Source organism: Gouania willdenowi, chromosome 15 (assembly GCF_900634775.1).
Source record: "Gouania willdenowi chromosome 15, fGouWil2.1, whole genome shotgun sequence".
In the NCBI taxonomy this organism is placed as follows: Eukaryota; Metazoa; Chordata; class Actinopteri; order Blenniiformes; family Gobiesocidae; genus Gouania; species Gouania willdenowi.
Window position 1 is genome coordinate 7,970,865 of NC_041058.1, and position 25,856 is coordinate 7,996,720.

At 34.8% G+C, this 25,856-nt stretch overlaps 2 protein-coding genes across 4 annotated transcripts in view; one reads left to right on the plus strand and one right to left on the minus strand.

The window, feature by feature from the left end:
* arid5b (AT-rich interaction domain 5B) overlaps positions 1–3,099 on the minus strand; it is a 130,817-nt gene extending 127,718 nt beyond the window's left edge. The window contains exons 1-2 of the mRNA XM_028468609.1: positions 3,073–3,099; positions 2,423–2,680 (exon numbers count right to left, since the gene is read on the minus strand). Of these exons, the coding sequence (XP_028324410.1) occupies positions 2,423–2,680; positions 3,073–3,093 (279 nt within the window). The 5' untranslated portion in view covers positions 3,094–3,099. The remainder of the gene's footprint in view (positions 1–2,422; positions 2,681–3,072) is intronic.
* Positions 3,031–25,856, plus strand: part of LOC114476744 (transmembrane protein 26-like) — a 32,063-nt gene continuing 9,237 nt past the window's right edge. The window contains exons 1-4 of one of the 3 annotated variants that reach the window (XM_028468613.1): positions 3,031–3,171; positions 19,539–19,691; positions 24,908–25,004; positions 25,185–25,274. In XM_028468613.1, coding sequence (XP_028324414.1) covers positions 19,648–19,691; positions 24,908–25,004; positions 25,185–25,274 — 231 coding nt within the window. In that variant the 5' untranslated portion in view covers positions 3,031–3,171; positions 19,539–19,647. Of the gene's footprint in view, positions 3,172–19,444; positions 19,692–24,907; positions 25,005–25,184; positions 25,275–25,856 lie in introns of those variants that run through there. The other 2 variants (XM_028468611.1, XM_028468612.1) reach the window with 2 other exon arrangements.

Sequence of the window (25,856 nt, forward strand, 5' to 3'; positions counted from 1 at the left end):
GTGACGTGCTGTATCAGCATTCACCTTCCGTTACTGATGACGATCCCTAATATACGAGCGTGTTTCATTCAAAGGTCTGAGCTGTATTAGATTATGAAGATCATATTACAGCGTGTCGTAATATTGGCTCAAGACTTGTTAGCTGTGGCCACCACTAAGTTTGGAAATGCTAATATGAACATGCTTAAGGCTCGTTTCATAGCCTCAATGCACATGAAAACATGACATTAGTCACAGAGGTTGCCTTTATGCTGTTGTCAGTGGGAATCTGTACTGTTATTGTGTTACAAGTGTTATGAAATGGTTTCTTAGGTTGTGGTCACTTATTATATAGATTAAAAATTATGCCATTAGTGTTATTAGACAACTATACGACAGAATTATAGCATTTTCTAAGTGTTTTTAAGACTTCCAAACACAAAAAACAATATACGCATTTCCTGTCTTTGAGCAGTCATTCATTTCAATTATTCCAGCAAGTTAATTTTGTCTTCTTTTTTTAAATAATATGTTAAGGTTTCATTTTTCCAAACAACTTTTTTCAGGAAAATTACTTTGATCTTTTGACGTAAAGGTCAAAGTACATTTCAAATGTCTATTGTATTACTGATTTCTTTCTTTCTTTTGACGGTATAGCACTTTGATGTTTTTAGTTGTTTTCATTGTGGTCCATAAATAAATAGACCCGAATTATATATATATATATATATATATATAAACTACAATAAAATATCTATTAAAAATGTAATTATTTTAAAAAAAATATTTAAAAAATTAAAACTATAATAAAAACCATAACATTCATAATAATCATAATAATAAAAAATTCAAATTAAAACATAATAATAATAATAATAATAATAATAATAATAATAATAATAATAAATTGACATGGTTTGTACTGTGTAAAGTAAACAAAATAAATCGAGTAAGTGGGTGAAAAAATTCTGATTCAAATTGACAAAATAATAATGAAAACTAGAATAAACATAATCATAAAATTTTTTATCAAAAAATAAAACAATTTGACAGGGTTTGTGTTGTGTAAAGTCACCATAATAAACAGTGTAAGTGGTTCTAAAAGACAGCTGAAGAGTGGTTGGTTGGTTGGTTGGTTGGATGCAAACATTATATTCTGGCTAATGGCACATTTAGAAATCAACAAAACATTTTTTTTCCTGATTAAATTTAACAAAATAAAACCAGGTGTTTGAAAAAAAAAAAAATTATAAAAATATTTATATATATATATATATATATATATATATATATATATATATATATATATATATATATATATATCCTTAAATGAAGGATTTTCCTGGATTAATGTTAAATCTAATCTAATAGGTCTTTGGGAAAAGGGGGCGGAGTCTAGATGTGGTTGCGCAAGCGTGGTGTGTGAATGGCAGAGCGTTGCAACTCAAAGTAATTACAAAATGATTGCAACGTGTTGGTGACTTTTAAAACGCACGAGCTCGAGGAGATTAAAACCCGTTTCACAGAGAATATATAGCACGCGGACGGGGTGCTCGTCTGGCCCATAAATAGCCACGTTTTCTCATGAAAGAGAAATGTGATATAGCCGTTCTATTACTCAAGAGGAAAGAATGCAAGTAAAACCATCAAGCGGAAGAGTCAAGTACAAACACGGCTTTGTCCTGCCATATAAACAATAAGAGGAGCCATTTCCACGCAGCGATCAAACAATACAAAGTAGCAATTAAATAGAGAGTTAAAAAAAACAATAACAATAATTTGTTTCCCAGCCAGAAAACACTGAATATTCACAATATCCGATCATGATGATGATGATGATGCCATTCACTGCTGTAATATGTAACCGGATCACAAGCGCCACATATGGCTACAGTCAATCATAACTACTGCTTTTTTCCCCCCAGTGCCAACAACGTAACACAAAGAGGCATTAGAAATATCAACACAAAATAATAATAATTCAATAATGTGTGTTTTAATCAAATATTTTCCATCTGAATCACTTTGATCCCTCTGCATTCATTCCGCAATTTCCGCCCATTATGTCACAAGACTATATGACACATTATTGGTTTATAATAATAAGATATGTCATGTGTGCAGACAGGATTCTTGCGGATTTCCCCCTTTTTTTTTAATTTTTTTTTTTTTTTACAATAACACTAACCTTATTGAGCGCAGCTGGACAAGTGCACAATCAGCATTTGGCACCACAATAGACAATTAAACAGGCTCAAATAAACACAAATATCACAGTGGAGTCCATAAACATCAATGTTATAGAGCATGTAAGCTGCACATATACACACACAAACACCAAGCTGGTGACATATTTTCAAAATAAGAGGAAAAACACCGGGCGTAAAAACGCACAATCATTAATCCACCATGCGATTTTTATGATTATAATTGTTATTCCTACCTCTCCATGAGCGCCCGTGCGTCCCTCGGGTGTATCCTCGGGTAAAAAATAAAGTTTGGAGCTGGATAAAAGTTGCTTGCTTGTCCTTTCCTCCCAGAGCAACTGAAGCTCCGCTATGCAAATAGGATCCTCCGGTTTACATCTGACGAAGAAAAAGTCTCCAAGAGACAGGATTCTTGGTTTGCCGTCGTCCCGGGTACATTTAAAGGCTTTATAGAATATATATGGTCCATGTAAACCGCAAGACGAGCCCACCCACTGTAACAGGAGGGAGAGGGGAAAAAAACAACAAGAATTAATAAATATGCTTCAATAAAAAAAATTAAATAAAACTAATAAACATGGAAATCCTAACGATCCATGTTGAGTTTTTTACGCATGGAATGTGAACCTATATCATTTATTATTATTTTTTTTTAATTTTTATTTATTTTATTTGATTTTTTTTGTCTGCATACAATTGATATCGTAAAACTATTTTTAGATTTCAAACATGACACACATGTAATCAAACACTACATGGGATCAGATCGTGTGTAGATTTTTGTGAGGGTGATCATCATCAGCGCAGTGCGACAAAAAAAAAAAAAAAACAACAAAAACAAAAACAACAACACAGAGAAACATAGTGGAGCGATAACAAACGTTACCTTCAGTGAGTTCGGCTCCATCTCGACGTTATGAATTGATTAAACTCAACACGCTCTCCAAACTTGCTGGCTTGAATGGATTGCTGAAGGTCCTGGAAGGTAGGTACACATTTGGAGTTGATATTATTGGGTTTAAATCAATAATAGTGCGAATAAAAACACAAATCCACTGGAATGCACAGCAATTAACAAAATTGTATTATTTGAATCTGTTGTATTGAATTATTTTGTCAAATTGAATATATTGTTTGGCTTTTATTGCCTAGAAATATGTTTGCAAGTTGCAATAATGACGCATATATTTGATTAAACAGACATGTATGGCTAAAAACGTAGTAAAAAATAGGGAAAAGCGTTTAAGATAGATATTAGGTAAGAGTTGAGGTGAAATGAAAGGCTCCATTTGTGCGTTTTCCCGTGTTTTATTCGCCTCGGTGGTTAGGCGCCTTCCAGGACTTGTGTAAAAGACGTTCAGTATGAAAGCACATTTCTCACAGTAATGACACTGAGGCGCTGCCTGTGGATGCCTTCCAGAAACAATGTTACATGAAAGTTAATAGGCCTATCAAATGTTTCCACTAAAGGCGACGTGGGACCCTGAGCTGCCTTTTTCTTCTCTATTCATTTCTCTCCTCCAATGTTGGCTTTAGCAATAATAATAATAATAATAATAATGTCAATTATCTATTTTTTTAGGGTTAGGGTTAAAAGAAAACGGAAAATGCGTGAGTTAAAAAAATAAATAAATAAAACTTACCGCATAAAACCTCAAACAGTTGGTAGGCATCTGTATGCTAATACATTTTTTTTTTTTTTTTTTTGTAAAATTATTAGCCTTAGAATAACAAACATTGGGTATAGTGTTTTTATTGTTTAATTTTGTTGACAAATACGTACTAAAATAAACAAACATGTAACCATTATTAGTTAAGTCATAATTATGAGATAGGAAGTCAATTATGTAATAGAAAGACATAATTATGAGTTAGTAAAGTGATCATTAAAAAATTATGAGATAGTAAGTCATAATTATGAGAAAGAAAGTCAATATTATGAAATGGTAAAGTCATAATTATGAGTTTGTAAAGTCATAAATATGATATTATGAGAAATAGTCATAATTATGAGATGGTAAAGTCATAATTATGAGTTAGTAAGGTCATAATTATGAGAAAGAAAGTCATTATTATGAGATGGTAAAGTCATAATTATCTAATAGAAAGTCATAATTATGAGTTAGTGGTCATAATTATGAAATAATGAGATGGTAGTCAATTGTGAGAATGAAAGTCGTAATTATAAGAAAGTCATAATTATGAGACAGAAAGTCATAAATGAGAACAAAAGTCATAATTATGAGAAAGAAAGTCATAAGTATGAGTTAGTAAAGTCAAAATGATGTGATAGAAAGTCATAATTTAGAAAAAGTCATAATTAGGAAAAAATAATTTTCATGTAAATTTGCAAAGAAACAAAAATGTGACAGAATCATTAAACAAGACAAAATGAATTATTATTCAAAGTGTAATTAAGAATATTAACAGTGTTGGTAGACTGCTGCAAATGCTCTGGTATCTCATAATTATGACTTGTCACTTTACTAACTCATAATTATGACTTTAATTCATAATTACGACTTTACTAACTCGGAATTATAACATGCCGTAGTGATTTATTTATTTTTTAGTGGCGGAAACGTGCTTCCATATGAAAACAGTTGGAAGGCATCTGTATGCTACATAATGCTATATAATTATTAAATGACGGTCTGAGAATGACAATGCGTATATTAGTCATTTATTATAAATCAGTGTTGCACAAATGTTTTATACGTACAAGAAGAAACAAATATGGCATTTTACAATTTACAACAAAATGGCAAAATTAAGAACGTGCCCAAGGGTATATCTAGTTAAAATAGGTCGTATCATTTGTTCTGTTCACTCAAGGTTAAACAGTATTATGGTAAACAATCATAGAAAATAAAATAAAACTAAACAGGTAATTTAGTTTGTGCATATTGAAAAAAATATCACATTAAAATTGAAACAATAGTAAGCAAATATCAATCAAGATCTCATTCATTTCGAATAAAAAATAAATAATAATGGAGAAAAAAAAAAAAAACAGCAATAAAGTTCAGGGCAGTCCTTGACGCAAGGGGAAATTCAAATGAATTCTGGCTCTAGTTCAGTAGGGAATAGTTTAGCACTAGTTTAACCTGTCTCCATGTGCGCACTCATTGTCCTCTGTGGGTCTCCATGGGCTCAATGTGTCAGATGGATTTTATCTGGAATTATTCATGCCCTGGAATAAAATACCGAGTCGCTCCACCGCGCTGTGCTGTTTCTCCACCTTCATCCAGCCTTTCTTTATCCACCACTCACTCACTCACTCACTTCTCTTACAGCACAGGACCTACTTTCTCACACCAGCTATTTCAAGTACAACATTACGCAATGCGCATGTTTCCCTGACACAGGGGCATTGATCCAAATCTGGAATATTTCTCTGCAACAAGATTTTTTTTTTTTTTTTTTTTCTGGCGTCGGATACAAGTTTCTGTTTTCATACATATAACAAGCTCGAGATTTAATTGTTTCTTTGGTAGGATTAAAGTGATTTAAATTTTTGTTGTAATATTTATATATTCTAATGCATCAATCATTGCAATGACTATGGTGCATTTATATATATATATATATATATACATATACATATACATATATATATACATATACATATACACACGTGGTTGTGATTTACAGCCAATCAGCAAGGTTAGAATACTTCTGTTAGATTTAGAATTTCACATTTAGATTTTATATTTAACATGTAGATTTAACAGAAACGTAACAGTAGATATTACAAATTGTACAAATATTGCTGTAAATCTGGTCAAAAGTAACATAAATAAGTTCAATTTTGTTTTTCAAACTTACGCAACTTTACAATCGGCGGTTATTTTCCTGGCATCTGAGACAGGCTCCCGTTTTCACACATACAAGCTTGCATTGTTAACAGCAACTACTATCATCTGATGCGTCAATCATAACTCTTGGTTTGCATTAAAGTGCAATGTTTGTATTCATTGTTTACAGCCAATCAGCCAGGTAGGAGACTTCTGTTAGACATTTATTCAATATTTAACATTTAGATTCAACATTTAGATTCAACATTTAGATTCACTTCTTTTTGAATAAGATATTAAGGTTTTCTTTTATTCAGACAACAGGAGATCAAAGTAAATGGTTCAAAAAGAAGAAAAAAATATCAGAGAAACACTTGTAAGTAAACATGTAAAGTATGCATATTTTTTGTAATTTTGCCTATTTGTCCTTTTTTTTCCCAGACATAAATAAAATTATTCAGACAGTCCTCTGTGACGCTGGTATTTGATGTACCAGTTCAGAGCATTGCTTGAAAGTAAGAGGTGGTGTACACAGAGGCTCGTTGTCTGCAGCAGTGTTGGGATGCCTGCAGTGAATGCAATACAAACCACAACCAACTCTGGGTGTCATCTTCCCTGATTTCTCTCAAAGCCATTTCAGTGGCTGAATCAATGGTGCTGCATTGTTAATGAAGTCACTGGTTAATCAAAGGCATGACTCAAGCTCATATCCTGCAAGTGTTTGCTTGTCAAAAGCTTGAGTTAGGCTCATGGGAGTGAATAGAGGAAAAACTAAGAAAAACTCATTGAACAAAACATGTTGAAAGACAGATGGACCAATCACAAGCTAGAACATCATGATATGAAACAGGCCTGCATAGTATGGAGATTAAAATAACATCTGTTTTTATTCATCTCAATATATACCTGCTGATCCTCCCAGCAGCAACATAATATACAAGCAGGTAATCATGTTCTCGTCCTCTAGGTCAGTGGTTCTCAAACTTTTCAGCCCGTGACCCCCAAAATAAAGGTTCCAGGGCCAGGGGACCTCCACTGTAGCTGAAGGTAGTTGAACACAGACATGAAGAACAGTCATGTGGAGACAGGGCCATCTATAAGGAGGAATAAAGGGGGGAGATTTTTGGGGTCCATCCATGAAGTCAGCAACATGATGGTCCATTGTTCTATGAATGTGTAATAACCACATTTATTTATTTATCTGAATAATATCCACTGGATATTATTATTGGAGCCATAGTATATACTATAGTCATCTTAAAGATCTAAATCCTTCAGAAATCAGATTTGAAATAGGTTAAGTGACCAAAAACCACAGAAATTGATTAAAAATTGCAAATTAGAGTAGGCAAAAATGGACAGAAAAAGTGGTTAAAAAAAAAGGGTTCAAAGTCTGAATATTGGCTTAAAAGTGGCAAAAATGGGGGACAGGAGGTGGTGGGGTAATGTAACTTAAAAGGAAGGAAGAATTAGTTTAAACTGGCAAATAATGTCGCCCTGTCCAGGGTGTACCCCCGCCCAGCGCCCAATGAGAGACGGAGATTGGGACCGGCAGACCCCTGTGACCCTGAATAACAGGAACAAGTGGGTCTGAAAATGGATGGATGGCAAATAATGTACATGACATTGTGGTTAAATTGGCAAAAATAGGCATGTATTATGGTGAAAATAGATTAAAAGTGACAATAATGGGTCAAGATATGTGACAATAGGTGGGAAAGTGGTGGAAAGGGTTTATAAGTGCCGAAAAGTTTATGGAAGTGGAAAAATGTGCAGGAAAGGCATTAAAATTTGATTTAGTGGCAGAAATGTAGCAAAAATGCATTAAAAGGAGCAAAAACAGGGCAAGAAAAAGTGATGAAAATAGGTTAAAATATGGCATGTTTGGTGTAGTTGCTGAAAAAGGGTAAATGGGTTATTCTTAGTTTCTTGAAGGCATCTGGTGACCCCCTCCCAGTGTCACATGACCCCAAATTGGGTCCTGACCCAAAGGTTGATAAACCCTACTCTAGGTGACAACTTACTAAACAATACTAATATTAGGTCTAAATTGGGATAATATTCCTTTTCATTTGTTGAAGTTGCTGCAGAACAAACATTTTATATTAGATAAATCAATAGTTTAGACCTCAGATCAATAAATTGATGATCGGAAAAGTTTCGCACATTGCATTGTGGGATGTGGAATTGCATAGACGGATGCATGGAAGTGTTTTTACTATTTAATTCTTAATGAGATTATACTTAATACCTTGCAAATTTATCATCAGAGTAAGATTAAGGTCATTTCTAAAAACGAGCAAATCACACGTAGCCAAAAATCACATTAATTATCAGTACCCGTGTTTCTAATTGAGAAATGATGGCCGCACACACCATCTCCTCCTCATTGGTCGTTGTGCACTATTGCATTAGCCAGTGGATATCCATCCATCATCAGTGGAAAGCCCTGAGACATTAAAAATCCATCAAGTGAATTTGTCCAGGGGAACACGTCCTAATGGTAACTTTACACCTCCATCTTTGTGCGACTACTATCACACGACAATTGCAGCACGACCTCTGTCGAGGTAACAGGAGATCTGAGAGATGCTGCGTGGCTAATCTTAGCCTCTGAGACTCATTATAACATGGTGTAACATTTCTTTCCATGACAGCGAGTGCAACAGAGGAGGACAATTAGTTTATTAGGGAAAAATCACCTTTATTTAGAGTACAATATGTTGTATAGAAGCAATGTGGAATGATTCCTGTGACTCTGAATATTAACTATCTCTACTCAGATATCTGTGACAGTGAGAGCGTGTGAACGTTAAAGGAGAACATAGTGAACTGTGTGAATAATTACTGTTCCTTTTCAAAAAAACTTGCCTTTTTTTGTTATTTTCTTTCAAATCAATTGCATTATCATGCCGAGTACAATGATTTTATCAATGTATCACCAATGTATTAATAAAGGATGGGCCAATATTCAAAGGTAACGATACACAATACGATATACGTTACAAAGCTCACTGTAAAGAGACGATATTTGGGTCATTCCATGTCATTTCAAAAACAATTTCAGTACATTCCACGCACTTTGGTCTCAAAATTCTGATTTTTTTTAACCAATTGTTCGTTGCCTATTCAATAGGCACTCTGTACATTTTTAGCTTGATTGGATGAATACATTTTTGAGATATGGACAAGTTAGTGAGGAGGGTATGTCGGTTTTCTTGTGTTCTTATTTTCTTCCAATATCTCAGGAACTACATAGGAAACTGAAATTTGATACAGTAATACAGCTCCACCTACTCTCAGAATATGTAAAAAAAAGATTGGGTGGACATGTCAGCCCCTCAAAATTGGTGAAATGTTTGTCTGGGTTTGAGCTCGAACATGTTTGTGCCTTAGGCCTCAGCTCCCTGTAACGTTATCATCTTTGACCCGTGTACATAGACTGTTCAAATCATCATTTCCACCAGATAGAATGTATAGCTAATATTTGTGTATATTCTGAGAGAGTAAATCAGTTTCCTAACCTCCTCACTAAATTGACCATATCTCAAAAAGTGTTCATCCGGTCAAACTAAGAATTGTGCCGATTTAATTATTAAGTATTATCAAAGAATGTCAGAGCGTCAGTTGTCCGAGGTAAGATGGCTGCCATTGAGTTACGCTGGTGCGTGATCTAGTGTTTATATACAGTATAGGCAGTGGCTATTCGCACGGTTGCCGTATCAATATACTGACATTCTATCCATACGCAGCACCCCCTCTTTGGCCAGTTTAGGTCACGTGACTAAGACTACACCTTACCCTGAACCTAACTTTAAAATCTGTTGCAATATTGGGTTATAATCCTAAACCTAATCCTAACCCTAAAACTCTACGTACGTGTACTTCACTAACCATACCAATAGGACCGGGGTTGTCAGTACTGCAACCGTACAAATAAACATTTTCATATATATGCTTTAGCCAGGGGCATTTCCTGTTTTTGCCTCCAGACACGTCACTCATGAATTTGTTTAAAAAAGAAAAAAAAAGGAGCCTTAAAAGGGACTAGAAACATTTCACAATTATTTTTTCAATTAGTTTTTTAAATCTTTCCGAGTACCCCCTGCAATGTGCTCCTGTACCCCTTGGGCTACACGTACCCCTGTTTGGGAACCACTGTTTCTGACATTACCATGGTAAACATCATCGTCAGCATTATAACCCCTGCCCGTGATGTCAATTTAATTGCCTGCAGAACACAGTTTAGCATTCGCACGCCAACATTACATGTGAATGATTTGATGTTGTCAAGTGAGTCATTTTATAAATAGCCACACAAATGTGATCATGGTGGGGGCAACGTGACTTTAAGTGTGTACAACTGTTAACATCAGCGTGGGGTTTAGGTTATTACTGGCAGAGCAAATGTAAATTCTCATTGATGTAGAGCACTGGGCTGAATAGGAAATGTGCAAACCACAAAACACACTCCCTCCTTGCCATCTGCACACACACACACACACACTTTATATCTCCCCATCTGAAAGCAGGGTTAGAACTATGAATAATGTATTTATGTAAATGTCTGATGGGTATAACTATAAAAGATGAGACTGACTGAAAAGGCATTTTGTTAGATTGAGTTACAGCTGCCTGTGAGTTATGGCTGTTTTCACAGCAGGGGTGGGAAGGCGCACGCTGCTGAATCTCAAAAAGCTGTATATATAACAAATAGGTCACAGTATCACCTTGAAATCTAAGGAATGCATTCACTGTGAGACCCAATAGCAGTATATATAAAATGGAAGTTATTACTAAGCAGGTCAAACCATTGCTGGTTATATGAAACCACTGGGGCCAATGACCTCAGCGTTTTTCTGTTTTTTTTAAAACCATCTGTGTATTGCATCACTGCCGCCTGTTTGTCAGACACTGAAACGTTATAAAATGAGCATAAATGTCAGCAGACATCATTGATCAGATTATTCACTGGAGCGTGTCACCCTCCCATCTGTGGTTAGAGGCTTAGAATAGCCTATATGTCAGATAAATGTATTTTAGACTATTGCAGTAAAGCCAAATTGAATCGAACTCGTACTAAATTCCAAATCCATCCTAAGGTACTCCTTTTACATCAGGGGTGTCAAACTCATTTTAGTTCAGGGGCCAAATACAAAACTGTTTAATCTCAAGTGCATGTGGGTCATTTCAACATTATTGAGCCCAAGTTTGCACTTTTACATACACATAAAACACAAAATATGTAAGAAACTGACAATATCCAAGCAGTAAATGATAGTTATCTGTCTCAACAGGATCCCTACTTTCAATTTCCCTTAATTTTATGACCAATTTTCATGTAATATGTGATAATTTGAAGAAAATTGAAGCATTTTGTAAGAATTTTGAGTTTTTTTCAACAGTTTATCATTAAAAATGACTGCAATCGTGAAGTATAAACAGAAAGAACCTGTAAACAAGCCCCTGCAGATATTGTTGAGTTTCATTTACACCAGGGTATCAAACATTTTAGTTCAGGGGCCAAACATGGAGCAGTTTGACCTTAAGTGAGCCATTTCAACATTATTGTGCACAAGTTTGCACTTCCACATATACATAAGATACAAAATATGTAAGTAACTGATAATATCCAAGCAATAAATGATAGGTATCTGTCCCAACAGATTCTTCACTTTCAACTTCCCTTGATTTTGTGACCAATTTTCATTCAATTAAGGGAAATATTATGTAATAATTTGAAGAAAATTTAAGGATTTTGTAAGAATTTTGAGTTTATCATTAAAAATGAGTTTCATTTACACTAGGGGTATCCTAGTTCAGGGGCCAGACATGGAGAAGTTTGACCTTAAGTGGGCCACAGATTTTTTGTGCGGAAAAAAGAGCAAACTCAACATTAATGTACTCTGGTTTGCATTTCCATGTATAAATGACATGGACAGGAACTTTACTTTAAATTTCCCAGATTTTTGTTATTTGGGGAAATTTCGTGGAATAATTTGAAAAAAATTTGCCTGATTTTGGAAAGATTTTGAATTCTTCCAACAATTTCAGATTACAAATGTCCACCGTCATGTGATATAAGAACTGGGAAACGCTGCAAATATTGTGGATTTTAAATTAATGTTTCTATCTGGTGGGGCTGAGATATCTACAACTGAATTAATTGGTAATTTACACAATGTTTTAATATTTTTTCTATCATTTTTACTTTCTCAAGCGGGCCAAATTTGATGCTCTAAAGCAGAGATGGCCAACTTCTATCACTAGCGGGGGGCCACAAAAATGTGACTGTCTGATCTGAGGGCCACATTGTCAACAACAATGTCAGCATTTAGAATATATAACAATCTGAGTATTATACAAGCTTGAAAACACACATTTTGCGTGTTTTATATTCATTTTGTAGATTTTCTCATCAATATAGCAAATTGTTGTCTTTTTGTGTTTTTTTAAGTCATTGTGTGTTAGTTAGATTTTTTCTGTTGTTGTCATTTTGTGTGTCTTTGAAGTCCTTTCGTATATATTATTGTTTTTGTGTGTGTTCATGTGGTGTTTAGTGTGTCTGTTGTCATTTTATGTTTTATTAATAATTTTTGGTATCTTTTTTTTCTTTTTGTGGTCACCTTGACATTTTGTGCATTTGTTGTTTTCTGTGTTTCATGTTGTTCTTTGTATAACTTCCAACTTCATGAATTTGAACGTTGTTTTGGGGGGGCCACACAAAATTAGACCAAGGGCCACCAGTGGCCTATGTCTGCTCTAAAGGGCCAGGGCCAGACAATTTAAATAATGGCGTCAGTTGTCATTGTAGTGATATACCACTATATAATGTAAATCAGGACATGGCGATCAGCTTATGGAGAAACAAAGACAGACAAGAATAATGACAGAAAAAAAATGCAGCAGTTTTATTATCTTGCAGCTGGACAGGAAAGGGAATTCAGGGTTGTATGTAGAAACCAGAGCGTGGGAAAAATAAATAGCCCCAAATTTGATAATATATCTTGTTTTATAAAAAGCAATTTACTTGAAGTTGCTATGGTGACAGCAGGGGATATTTTGAGATGACTTATTAGCAAAGCAAAACGCAGTCACTGTAAACTTTCCTGAGTCTAAATGAGATTGCTGTACGTGCAGTGTGTGTGTGTGTGTGTGTGTGTGTGTGTGTGTGTGTGTGTGATACATGGCTGAGAACATAATCCCTGTACTATGCTTAGCCTTTTCCCTGCACAGGACAAATTAAGGTTGTTAATATCAATGTAAAACATCTGCGGGATGTTTACTGTACTAAGGAACATGAGCTAAGCAACGTCTAGTGCTGGTGGAACTCTTTTCTTTGGGTTTGATTGCTAATGCACAATTCATAACACTTGTCAGCTTGAAGTCATCCAATGAGCGAGAGGAAAATGAATACTCATGGAATTGTTTAAGCGTAATTCAATATGGAACTCTAAATCCACCTCAATATCTCTTATTTTTTGGGGCTGACGTCAATGATTCCACATTGAGGGGGTGGAGGAAAAAATAAAAAAGCAGCTTTGAAGCTTTACTCTATGTTCTGAGTCAAATCATGTTTGTCCAATAACTGCTACGGGCCTGTTGCAGCTGTCTGGGCTGGGACAGAATGAGTCGTGTTACCCCCCTTTAATTCCAATTTCTCCCATGCAACGTCCTGACATATGTGGCTATGTATGGCTCTGAGAAGAAACAGCATTGAGAAAAAAAAAAAAAAAAAGGGTGGGGGGGGGTTCAAACTAGAGAGCTGAACGTCCACCTGCTGTCCAATGTAAGTTTAAACTGAGGGAAATGATTTGCTTTTGTTGTTGCAAACATGGTTTTAGAAGAGGAGCAGCTGCCGTGAAATGAAATGAATAAACAATGGCAGATTTGAATGTCTGTTTACCTTTGAGGAGCTTTTTGTGTATGAGGGACATTTTTATGGAGTTCAATGAGCTGTGGAGATTATGTAACAATAGATCAAATCAAATATCATGTGGGCATTTAGGAGGAAGGACATAAGCACATTGGTAATTAATTAATTATTACACTAACTTATCCATGTTTAATGACTGATTTTTTGGGGAAACAATAGTAATGAAAAAACACAAAAAATATGTTTTTCTTAATGGCTAGATTGGAGAATTTATTTGTATTGTCTATTTGGTGTATTTCATTGGGTTTTGCATTTGAAGAATGGGGGTAGGACTTGTTGAACGAGTCAAATGTGTATTCGCTTTCTTTATTTTAAAAAGATTTCTGTTGAGATTTTCATCTATTTTTTATTCATTCATTTGTTCGAAATAAATATATAATGGAATAAGTCATGATATTTCTTATGTCAGTTACTAAAACTAGCACCTATTAATGGGAATCGTACTCACATCCCTGGGTATACAAACCAAAAATAATACCTCTATTCTCCATGGTGTCTGATTATTTATGGACACAAATACCAGTGAGGCTCATGAATTCACTATGTCAGCTTATAGATATATACTATACTATAGATATACCAATATTTCTATGCAGGAAAAGTACCTAAAATATGTTTTTAAATGTTTTTGTTTAACTTTTTCTCTCTTTAAACTGGAAACTGTGTGTGAGCACCATCTGTTGGGACATAGTTGTAATGCAAGAAGCTTTGATACCTGCATTACAGTAAAAATCCTTGTGGATGACATTGCACCAACTGGGATTGTTTTGCTTTTACGGGGTGACGTTTCCTGTTCACACAAATCAAGACCATCATCAAGATCCACAAGCCAGAAGTAGAAATATATATATATATATATATATATATATATATATATATATATATATATATAGACACCTTTATGCATGATGCAATATGGTAGGGATGACTTTATATACAATCTATCCAAATCATAAACAAAATTATTGTTCCACCATAAATATTCAAAATTTGGGATTAGAATCAATTCTAAGTGTAAATCAAACTGAAGATGATCTGACACAGGATGTTTAATAAAGTGGAATAATCTCAGTCAATGAAGGCAAAATAAGCAAAATACTTGGTGAAGGAGTCCAAAAAACAAATAGTACCTGGTGTGATTTTTTCCTCCACATTACACCGGCTTTTCGCACCTTTAAACAAGGGGTTCTCAATCTTGGGGCCAGGACCCTATTTGGGGGTTGCGAGACAACGGGAGGCAGTCGTCAGATACCTTCAAGAAGATGTAAGAATTTCCACTTCTACCTCTTTTCACCATATTTAATGCTTATATTTTGTAAATTTAACAACATTCACAAATTGTCATGCCCATTATTTGCCAGTTTAAATTAATTGCTCCAATATTGACACTTTGAACCCTTTTTCCACTTTTTCTGTCTGTTTTTGGCCACTCTAATTTGCGACATTTAGCCACTTTCTGTGATTTTAAAATCCCATTTCTCCACCATTTCCATTCTTTTATTTCTGACTAAAACAAGGATTTACATCTTTTCCTCTACAACAGTGGATATTATTCAGATAAATAAATATATACCAGATTCACAGAACAATGGACCATCATTTTGCCGACTTCATGGATGAACCCCAAAAATCTCTCCCCTTAATTCCCCCTTATAGATGGTCCTGTTTCCACATGACTGTTCATCAATGGTCATGTCTATGTTCAACCACCATCAGGTACAGTGGGGGTCCCTGGTCTCTGGAACCTTTATTTTGGGGGTCACGGGCTGAAAAAGTTGAGAACTACGTGCACGCATTCATGTGAATATCCACTGTTATCCAGGAAGTTTATTATTATTATTATTATTAGGGCCATAGATTATAGTTGTCTTAAAGATGTAAATCCTTGTTTCAATCAAAAAAAAAAATGGTGGAAAAGGTGGTGAAATGGGATTAAAAAAAAACAGAAATTGGTTAAAAGTTGCAAATTAGAGAAAAGGTGGTAAAATGAATTCAAAGTGTCAATACTGGAACAATTAGTTTAAACTGGCAAATAATGGGCACCCACATCATTAATGTGGTAAGATTGGTCAATGAAATTCGGTAAAAAGACATTAAAAGTGACATTAATGGGTCAACATATGCAAGATTAAGTAATAAAAGTGGTGAAAAGGGTTTATAAGTGCCAAAAATGTCTTGAAAGTGGAAAGAAAATGTGCAGAAAAGGAATTGAAATTAGATAAAGTGGAGTAATGTAGCAAAAATGCATTAAAAGGAGCAAAAATGTAGCAATAAAAAGTGATGAAAAAAGGTTTAAATATGGCAAGTTTGGTGTAGTTGCAGAAAGAGGGTAAAAAAATGAAACAATGCGCTCAAATTGTTCAGAAAATATTCTTAGTTTGTTAAAGGCATGTGGCGACCCCCCAGGTGTCTTGCGACCCCATGGTTGAGAACCCCTGCTCTAAAGGGTCGAAAGTGGCCCCCGGGCCTCGAGTTTGACACGTGTTATAATGGCTGTAACAAAACAAATTATTGCAAACCCAATCGCGTCTTCAGAATAAAGTTGATCATCTCCAGTTTTTGTTTGTTTCTTCTAATCTGACAGCTCTGTGGGCTTTGATCTGATGTCAGAAAACACTGATACTTTCTGCCTTGCATTTTACTCTGACTTTACTGTGACTTCATGTGATTCCAGTTAAACTCTGGATGATGGACATCTTGGAACAAAGACAGGAAAAGTCTGTCTCCCATCCAAGGTCACGGGCTGTTTCCTTTGTGAACTGCTGACTGGCCACATTGGTTTGAATATAAATAAACTGCAAGCAGCAGAGCAGAGGAAATGATTTGTGTGTGTTTACTCGTGTTGAATCTCTGACACAAACACCAAACTTCTCTGGAATGTTGGCCCTACTATAAAAGTCAAGTCGGAAAAGCAAAAAAGGGAATTTCTGAAGATCCTGCTTCAAATTTAACTTTTTTTAGGCCGTGCTATACCGGACTCAACGCTACTCACTTTATTGTTGTATAACGGATTGGGCTGAAATTTGATAGCTATAATCTATGGATGTGTACGCAACAACACTCGGAGACCAGTTTTTGATTTTGGGGCCGCCTTGGGCCCCAAATGAAAAATAAAACAAAAGTCGATTTCTCATTTATTTGTGAGTAAAATATTACAACTGTTGGTGGTACCAAATCATTGGCACATATCACTATATAAATGGGGCCCATTACCCCGTATGTGTCATGGGGCTCCAGGGGGACCCCGAGGGCCCCATTTTTCAAATGACTACTCCATTAGATTGGAATGCAGTTTGGTATGAATACTCTGAATGAATATGATGAGATGCTTGGAGCCCTTTTTTTTTTCAATAGAGTAGGGTAATAATTTGACATGGACATTCAATGAGCAAATGTCAAGAGCTTCTCAGGGATATTTTTGAAAGGGGGGGGGAGACGGGGGCCCACCCACTTTTCCGGTCATTTTTAAATTTAGCGGAACATAGTCGTGTGATATATCGTTTCAAAGGCAATTCAACATAGATTACGATTTGACGTGGCACATTTTGATTTGTTTTACAGTCATTTGACTGAATTCTCGGGAAGGTGGTATGTACTATTCGGTGCGATGTTCTGTGGGCCAGGCTGTAGTTCATTAGAACTTGTTTTTTCAGATTTAACTTTGGAATACACACAAAACATGAAGGGAAAATTGCTGCAGCAACAAAAGTTTTGTGTCTGAGGGTGTGTGTTTAAGCCTAAACTGCCTGTGTATTTCTTTCACGGTGAGGAAATAGCATGTGTGATTAGACTACATAATGATGGCTTAGCGTTGGCTAAATCACAGTAAGTGATGGGATTTGTCTGTATTTCATTACAAAGCAGTTCACATGTACAAAAACAAAATAGATTTAACTTATGGTTAAAACAGACAACAGTTATTAGTAAAAGTGCTTTGTGTTGCCGTGGCTTTACTTGAAGGATTTGTTGGTGTGCAAATGTTTTTAATTTCTAAATTGTCATCAGCTGTTTAGTCTTAAAGTTGTACAGTGATGATAATTATAAATAAAGCAGTCGTGTCATAGCCTGAAGAAAAAGAAAAGGAAAGAATCAACATACAAAGCCCGGATCTTTACACATGTATTAAATAAACAGAAACTCATAGCATAGAAATGCACTTTTGCTGTGGCCACAGGCTTGATTTGCTTTTTTAAATGTTGAGTTTTTGAGGTTAAAGACCCAGACTCCATCACCAGGAAGGTTTTCTAGATGAATTAAAGAATGTTTAAGATTGTTTTCTACATTTTTTCATCCAGACTGAGCGTTCTGAGCAAAAACTCAGAGGAATGATATCAATAATATATTTAAAAAATTCAACATTTAATCCAAAAGTCATAAATTATGTTATTGTACCATTTAAACATTATGGGCACAACTTCCTGTGTGAATACAGAAGTACAATTTATAGGCGGTAATGTCTCAAACTACTGCTTCCTTTTATTTACTTTTTTTTAAATTTCATTTCATCATTTATTTATATATTTTTTTTAGCATGGATTAAACAGACTTGTGCATGTGCATGAGGTGATGAATTTGACGTTAACTATTTTTGTGTTTGAATGCATTTCTATGCTAAGGCAGTCTGATTGTTATTCTTCTGATAAAATAAGAATTTAAAAAAAGAAACTCAGAGATTTGGGAAAAAAGGAAATATGTCCATTTCTATGATATACATGTATCAGTTTTATTTCATAAATGTGTGAAGCAGTCATTGATGTATGGAAGTCCATTACCACCAATAATAAAAACAAAAGTAAAATAATAATACTTGTGACTTAGAAAACTAGGAAAAGTACAAGAAAAATTCTTAAGTCATAATTGTGAGATAATTTTACTTGTGAAAAAAACAGTAAAATAAAATCTAAGTAATATAGATGAGATACTAACTATGACTTAGTATCTCATGATTATGATGAGATACTATCTCATAATTATGACTTCATAATTTTATTCTGCTTTTCCAAATTTTTATATCTCATAATTATAAGATAGTATCTTTATCTCATAATAACTTAAGTATGTCTTATTATTGTATTTTTCCTAGGAAAAGTAAAATACAAAATCCAAGTTATAATTATGAGATATTATCTCATAATTATCACTTAGTATACCTAATGTATTATACTTTTCCTTGTTTTATGACTTAATTAGTCATAATTATAAGACAATCTCATAGTTATGACTAAAGAACAGTTTATTATTATTATTATTATTATTATTATTATTATTATTATTATTTATTTATTTATTTATTTTTTATTGGCGGGAATGGACTTCCATATTGATGACTTAGTTTCTTTTGTGTCTTAAAGAAAAGAAGAAATAAACAATTTTTAAAGTGATTTTTGTGTGAATGGGCTCCGCTCGGCACCACGTGCCTCTGCAGTGATTGGCAGCTCGCGCTCCCCCTGATCGGCTGGGACTCAGACTGGGGGGCGGGGCCTAAAGTTTAGGGACTTCATCCACATCCAGTTGTGCTCCTCCTCACCGCGTCCTGCTCCTACACATCTGTACGTGTACCTGTATCTGCTGCATCATCGTGATGTGTCTCTTCCGCTTCATGTGTGCGATCACGACCAGGGCGCTCTTCATCCTGGTCTCTCTGGCCGGGGTCTGGAGGGTGACCTGGGTCAAGAAAGAACCCATCTACTGGTTCCTGACGTTCCTCTTTCTGCCGCTGGTCGCTGAGATGATCGTGACGCTGAGGAGCCGAAAAGGAAAAGATTATAAATGGTAAGAATGACTAATTTTATTAAAGATATAATGCATTGGGGGTAACTGACGATTTCATTACTATGTAAAAAAAAAAAAAAAACAATAATAATAATAATTTTTAAAAAAAAAACTTGTGCGCGAAATCTATCAAAACCTATTGGTATTTTCGTCAACTAATGAAAACTCAATTATAATTTCGTCACATAGGACGAAATCCAATCAGAACTCATGATCATGTGGTCCTCTTGTGCATTGATCTCTTCAAATCTGTTACAAACATTAATACTATCCAGAGTTTAAAGTAATAGATTACAAATACTCACATTACTTTAAATGAGTTACTTTATGGGTATTTGTACTTTTTAGTGTATATCTCTAAATCAGTACATTTGAAAATAATTAAAGTAATTTGTTATTTTTCTACACTCAACCATTACTGAGTAAATTAGTGTTTTTGTTATTATTACCAAATATTTACCATAAATGAAGGGTGGGAGTATTTTTTTAGATGATTTACCCCCAAATAATACTGAGAAATATCACATTTTCAAATGTATTGAACCAACAGGGAACAATTAACATCATATTTCTTAATAAATCAAAAACTAAATTAAACTAATCACCTGCATAAAAAAAATAAATGTAAAAAGTGAAGTTTTTTTTCCCCCCATCACAGCAGGGGCCACAAATATGTGATTGTGTTCGATCTGAGGGCCACAATATCAATATTCACATCCACATTCAGATTAATCAACAATCTGAGCATTACTGTACTGTAATACAGGACAAAACAAAAGTTTTTGTTGTAGTTTTGTGGGATTTTGAAATCAGTTTGTGTATTTATCTGTTTTTCTGTGTATTTTTTTGTCGTCGTTTTGCGTAATTTTTGCTCATTTAGTGTATTTTGTTTTATCAATTTTTGTAATGATTTTTTTGTAATTATTTCATGTAATTTGTTCTGTTTTGAATATTTTTTGTCATTGTGTGTATTTTTATTGTTGTTTTAGTGCATTATTAGTCATTTCAATCAAGTAACAGTACTAATTACACCTGTGGTACTATGGTAAAAAATGGAAAATGGACTTGATTTTATATAGCGCTTTATCACCACACTGAAGCAGTCTCAAAGCGCTTTACACATCAGCTCATTCACCCAATCACTCTCACATTCACACACCAGTGGGACAGGACTGCCATGCAAGGTGCTTGTCGACCACTGGGAGCAACTTAGGGTTCAGTGTCTTGCCCAAGGTACTGGGATCGAACCCCCCACCCTTCGATCAGAAGACGACCCACTACCACCTGAGCCACGGTCGCCCTATCAGGTTGATAAACATTAATTGAATCTTTAAAAAAAAAAAAAAAAAAAAGTGCAATAACGTATGCTTTGTATTCAAATGTTAATGCTATTTAGTTGATGAAAACTAGATTATAACTGAACTTGTCCTAATGTCTAAGTTTAGACCAAGACTAAGTTGTATTTCAGTTAGAAGACTATTGACTAAAAACTGAATCCAAATGTTCTGTCATAATTAACACTGGTGTACACGCCCACTGCAGTAGGTTATAATGCATAATGTGCATCGTGCACAATGCACACATCCTTTATCTTGCTTTTCCTCTTTGGGACAGTGAGGAGGGGGTGGGACCCCTTTAAGCCCCTCATACACACATTCTATCTGATCGACCAGCTTGTGCACAGCAGTGTTTTTTGGAGTAAAATTCTGCATATGGTGAGAGGTGACAACAGCAGAGTGATAATGGAATATGCAGAGCTGCATGTAATGGGTTATCATCACACCATGTGTGTCGTTTCTTTAAGTCTAAAGACACAAGTGTCAAACTCAAGGCCCAGGGGCCAAGTTCGGCCCTTCAGATCATCCAGATCAGGCTGCAGGAGAAAGTATAAATGACAGAGAAAACATTGTGTAAATAAAACTCAATGCTCACAGTTTTCCTGGTGCTTCCTGGATATCACATGATTGCAGTCGTTTTCAATATCACTAAGATAACAATCTCTGTCAACTCATTGCTCAGAAACTTCCTGAAGAACTTTTAAGAAAAGATTCCTTGCTAGCAATTTTTAGGCTAAGTTAGGAGTTTTTTGAGGGAATTCTGAGAAGCTTCGTGAATACGAGCACTGGTATCCACTGTATTAAACAGACAGCTCACACCCCTGAAACTAAGTAAGAATTTAACGAACGACAAACATGGGAACGCATGGTTAAGAGAAAACAGAACTCTCTTACCGTGTGAAAGGGGAAAACAGGAACACAATCTTACACAACTAAACTACAAAATCACATCATTAAAAAACAAGTCTAAAAATATCACAAAACAAGTCCCTAAGAATCTCTGAAGCAGAGCTGAGTAGGTCCTTCTTTTCCAGTGGTGCAGTGACTGCTGCAGGTAGAAGTTCTAATTAGACCAGGACAGGTGTAGACATTCAGCCAATCAGCCAGTCCCATAGGTTAATGTGATGCCCACTGGACGTATTCCACAAATAAACCTCATCAGTGCAATTTTATTGAAAAAGTGTCATATTCATTTTTAATATGTTGAGTCAAAAAACATTACAAACTGTTTTTCAATATCAGTAAAAAAAAAAATTAAAAAAAACGGTAACACGAAGTTTTACACATAAGGCTGACATTACGCTGTCGTTATCTGTCATTAACGTGAATAATGTGTCATGAAGGCTGTCATTAAGTGTCCTTCACTATATTATGACACCTTTGGAGCTATGTTGGCATTTTTTGGGTTAGGTGGAGGCATCTAGCAGGGTTAGGGGTTAGACGTGGGCAACTGGTGACCCAGGAGCCACATTGGGCCCTCGGTAGGGCTGGGCAAAAAATTGATTTCATCGATTAATCGAATTTGTAGTTAAAAACGATTTTTATTTTGCAATTTTGAGTTAAAAAATGTAAAAAATAAATAAATAAAATAATAAATATATTTATGAAAAGAAATAATAAAAAAATATAAATATAAATATATATATATATTTTTTTTTTTAAATTTATTTTAATTTTTAAATATTTTTCCTTTTTCCCCACCACAGTTTTTTCGGACTTTTTCGCGTTCCGATGTGAGCCAGCCCCCTCTTTGTTTACATGTGTTTACCCTTTGAGTAGGCTATATGTGTGCCACAGGCATGTTTAATGTTTTATTCACACTATGCTGAGATGCTAAGGGAAGAGTTTATTAGTTTTTTAATTGTAATGTTATATGTTATAGAATATGTAGTTATCTGATTTCTTAATCAGAAAATTAAAGCTACTGTGAAGTCGCTGTTGCGCTTTTGCTTAAACCTCAGTTAAAGGGGATTGTTCTTTGCATTTTAACTCTTGAGGACAATCACAGCAATAAAGGTGCACTTTTGACAATATATCTGATGTCTGCAGTCGTTTTTAAGTGCATTAAAAAAATAAATGAATTAAATCAAATCAAAAATCGAATTTTTCTTTCAAAAATCAGAGATTCTTTTTTAGGCAAAATCACCCAGCCCTATCCCTCGGTCAAATTTTATGCGGCCCTCAAAATAAACTTACAAAATGACAGAAAAAACACAAAACAAAAGCAAGAACACACAAAAAAAAAAATAAATAAAAAATTCAAAGAATTACAGCATTGCAGAAAAATACAGTAAAAGACAAGAAAATCACAGAAAATACTCAAAAATGTGCAAACTGACAACAGTAATTCACAAAATTGATCCAAATAACACAAAACGACAACAAAAATACACAAAATAACTCAAACAAATATATACATTTTAGGAATAATACACAAAAGCACAACATGAATGCATAAAAAACAATCATAACAAGCAAGACAACAACAAACATACACAGAATTATAAAAAAACACACAAAACTACTTAAAAACTCTTTGTTATTTCCTGTGTTAAGGCTAAGATTGGTCATTATTATTCTAAATACTGACATGAATGTTAATAATGTGGCCCTTCGATCAAACAGTCACATTTTTGTGGCCCTTGCTGTGATAGAAATTGTCCACCTCTGGTTCAGGGTAAGGAATAACACTTAATGACACCTTATTCATGCTAATGACATGTGTCATGTCATAATAATGACATTGTAATGCCATCCTTATGTTTAAAACTTCAAGTAAAGTGTTACCAAAAAAACTGATATTGATGTACAGTATACTGATATCACACTTTATGGCTATAATAACTGATGTGTCATCACAGAACTCCCTCTCTTGGTTGGTTCTGGTCAGACTTCCCTAAGCAGGCCAGATACCATCTCACACTGATAGCACACACTCAGGTCTCTGCCTGAGGAGACTCAGCCATGTTTTGACTACCACTGACTAGGGGTGTGGGAAAAAAATTGATTTCACGATATGTCGCCATTTTTTGGGTGCTGATTTTAAATCGATTTTTTAATTTAGAAAATCGATTCTATTTATTTTATTTTATTTATTTTTTTTATTTTTTTAAAAACAAAAAGAAAATGTATTTAATCAGTATTTTTGTGTATTTGCGCAATATTTCAGTGGTGGTTACAATGCTTTCAATGTGTTGCAATGGTTATTTGATGCACTTGATTACATTTTATTTTAATTTTATAATCTGTTCAGATCAGTGCTTAAACTGACACAATAGGATAAATTATATTTTTTTTTAATTTTTTTGCATTGTCAGTAACTCAGGGTGTTTTATCATTAATGTTCTCACTTACAGTTGTTACAATGCCGTCATTATGTTGTCATGGTTACTTTGAGACTTGTTGCACTTTCTTTTTTTCAGTGAAAATGTACAAAAACACTAATAATAAATAATAAATAGGATGTTTTGAAGCAAATAGTTTTGACTCAATTTGTCCTCTGAATGATGAATATCTTCCGATGAACATATACAGCAACTTGATTTTTCATCTCTGTGTTTAGAATATTGCATAATATCGTATCGTGACCCAAGTATTGTGATACATCGTGTTGCAACATCCTTGCCAGTACTCACCCCTACCATTGACTGATAATATCTATCCCGTAGTTTTTATTCTGACAAAAAGGCTTTGTTTTTTTGTTTGTTTTTATATATGAGTAAAACACTGTAAGAAAAAGCGATATATCATATTTTTGGCAGCGGAGTCAACGAAATGGTTTTGAACTCCGGACCTTGTCTTTTGCTGACTCAGCTATCCGCCTTCACTGACTCATCCGTTTGCAGCCGTGCTGATAAAGTGCTGCTGGTTGTGTTGCAGGTTTTCCCCCCCGATCCTTATGTTTCTCATCAGTATCATTCCTTCCATCTGGCTCCTGGAGCTTCACCACCAGCAGGAAAAGTCCAATGAGCCTGAGGTGCAGAGCAGAAAACAGCAACGCGCAATCATCGCATGTCTTTTTTTTTTTTTCAAACATCTGTAATGAGGCAGTTTGGAGGATGGAAGGAGAGGATAACTCCTGTACACACATGTTTTGATACTGTTTTATTGAAACAAAATGAATCCAGTGTTAAATCATCCATGTGATTATCTTCAGTGTAGGAAACTTGACTCGTGGGAGAATGTGCTTAAAGTGATGGTCCTAAACAGCACCCTAGGGAACCTGACGGACCAAAACTACCTCAAGGTGAGACATTTCTCACTCTTTGCATGACTTCTATGTTTACTGTGGAAAAAATACCCAGAAAGAAATAATACAGAACAAACAATCCTTAGTGACAAAAGCTGCGTCTACATTACCCTTGGAATTGTGCGAATTTAAATAGCGCAATAAAAACTGGCAATGTAAACACCTGAATTTTGAAAAAACACTAAAATATTGCTAAAAAGTTTTTACGCTTTCATGGGGAGGTTTTTCTGACATTTTGATATTGAAATGTGTCGGGAAAAGCGCAATGGAGACACATTTTCCGCAATTACACGTCAAAGGACAAGACGTACCTGGTCACATGACGACTTATCTGCGAGAAATCATTGTGCAGTACTTGTAGACAGAAGAGGAGACCAAGACAATATAGTCTCATGGGATGAGATTCCACGGGAGTTACGATCGAGGCTCCTACCCAGAACAACCTTCAATGGAAACGCGTTCAAAACGTAATTATACTTTGTCGGAACTTTCGAAATATCACTTTTATTTGGCAAAATACTGTAATGGAAACCCAGCTAAAGATAGCTGGGAATGTATTGGTCTTGTGTTATAAAGAGT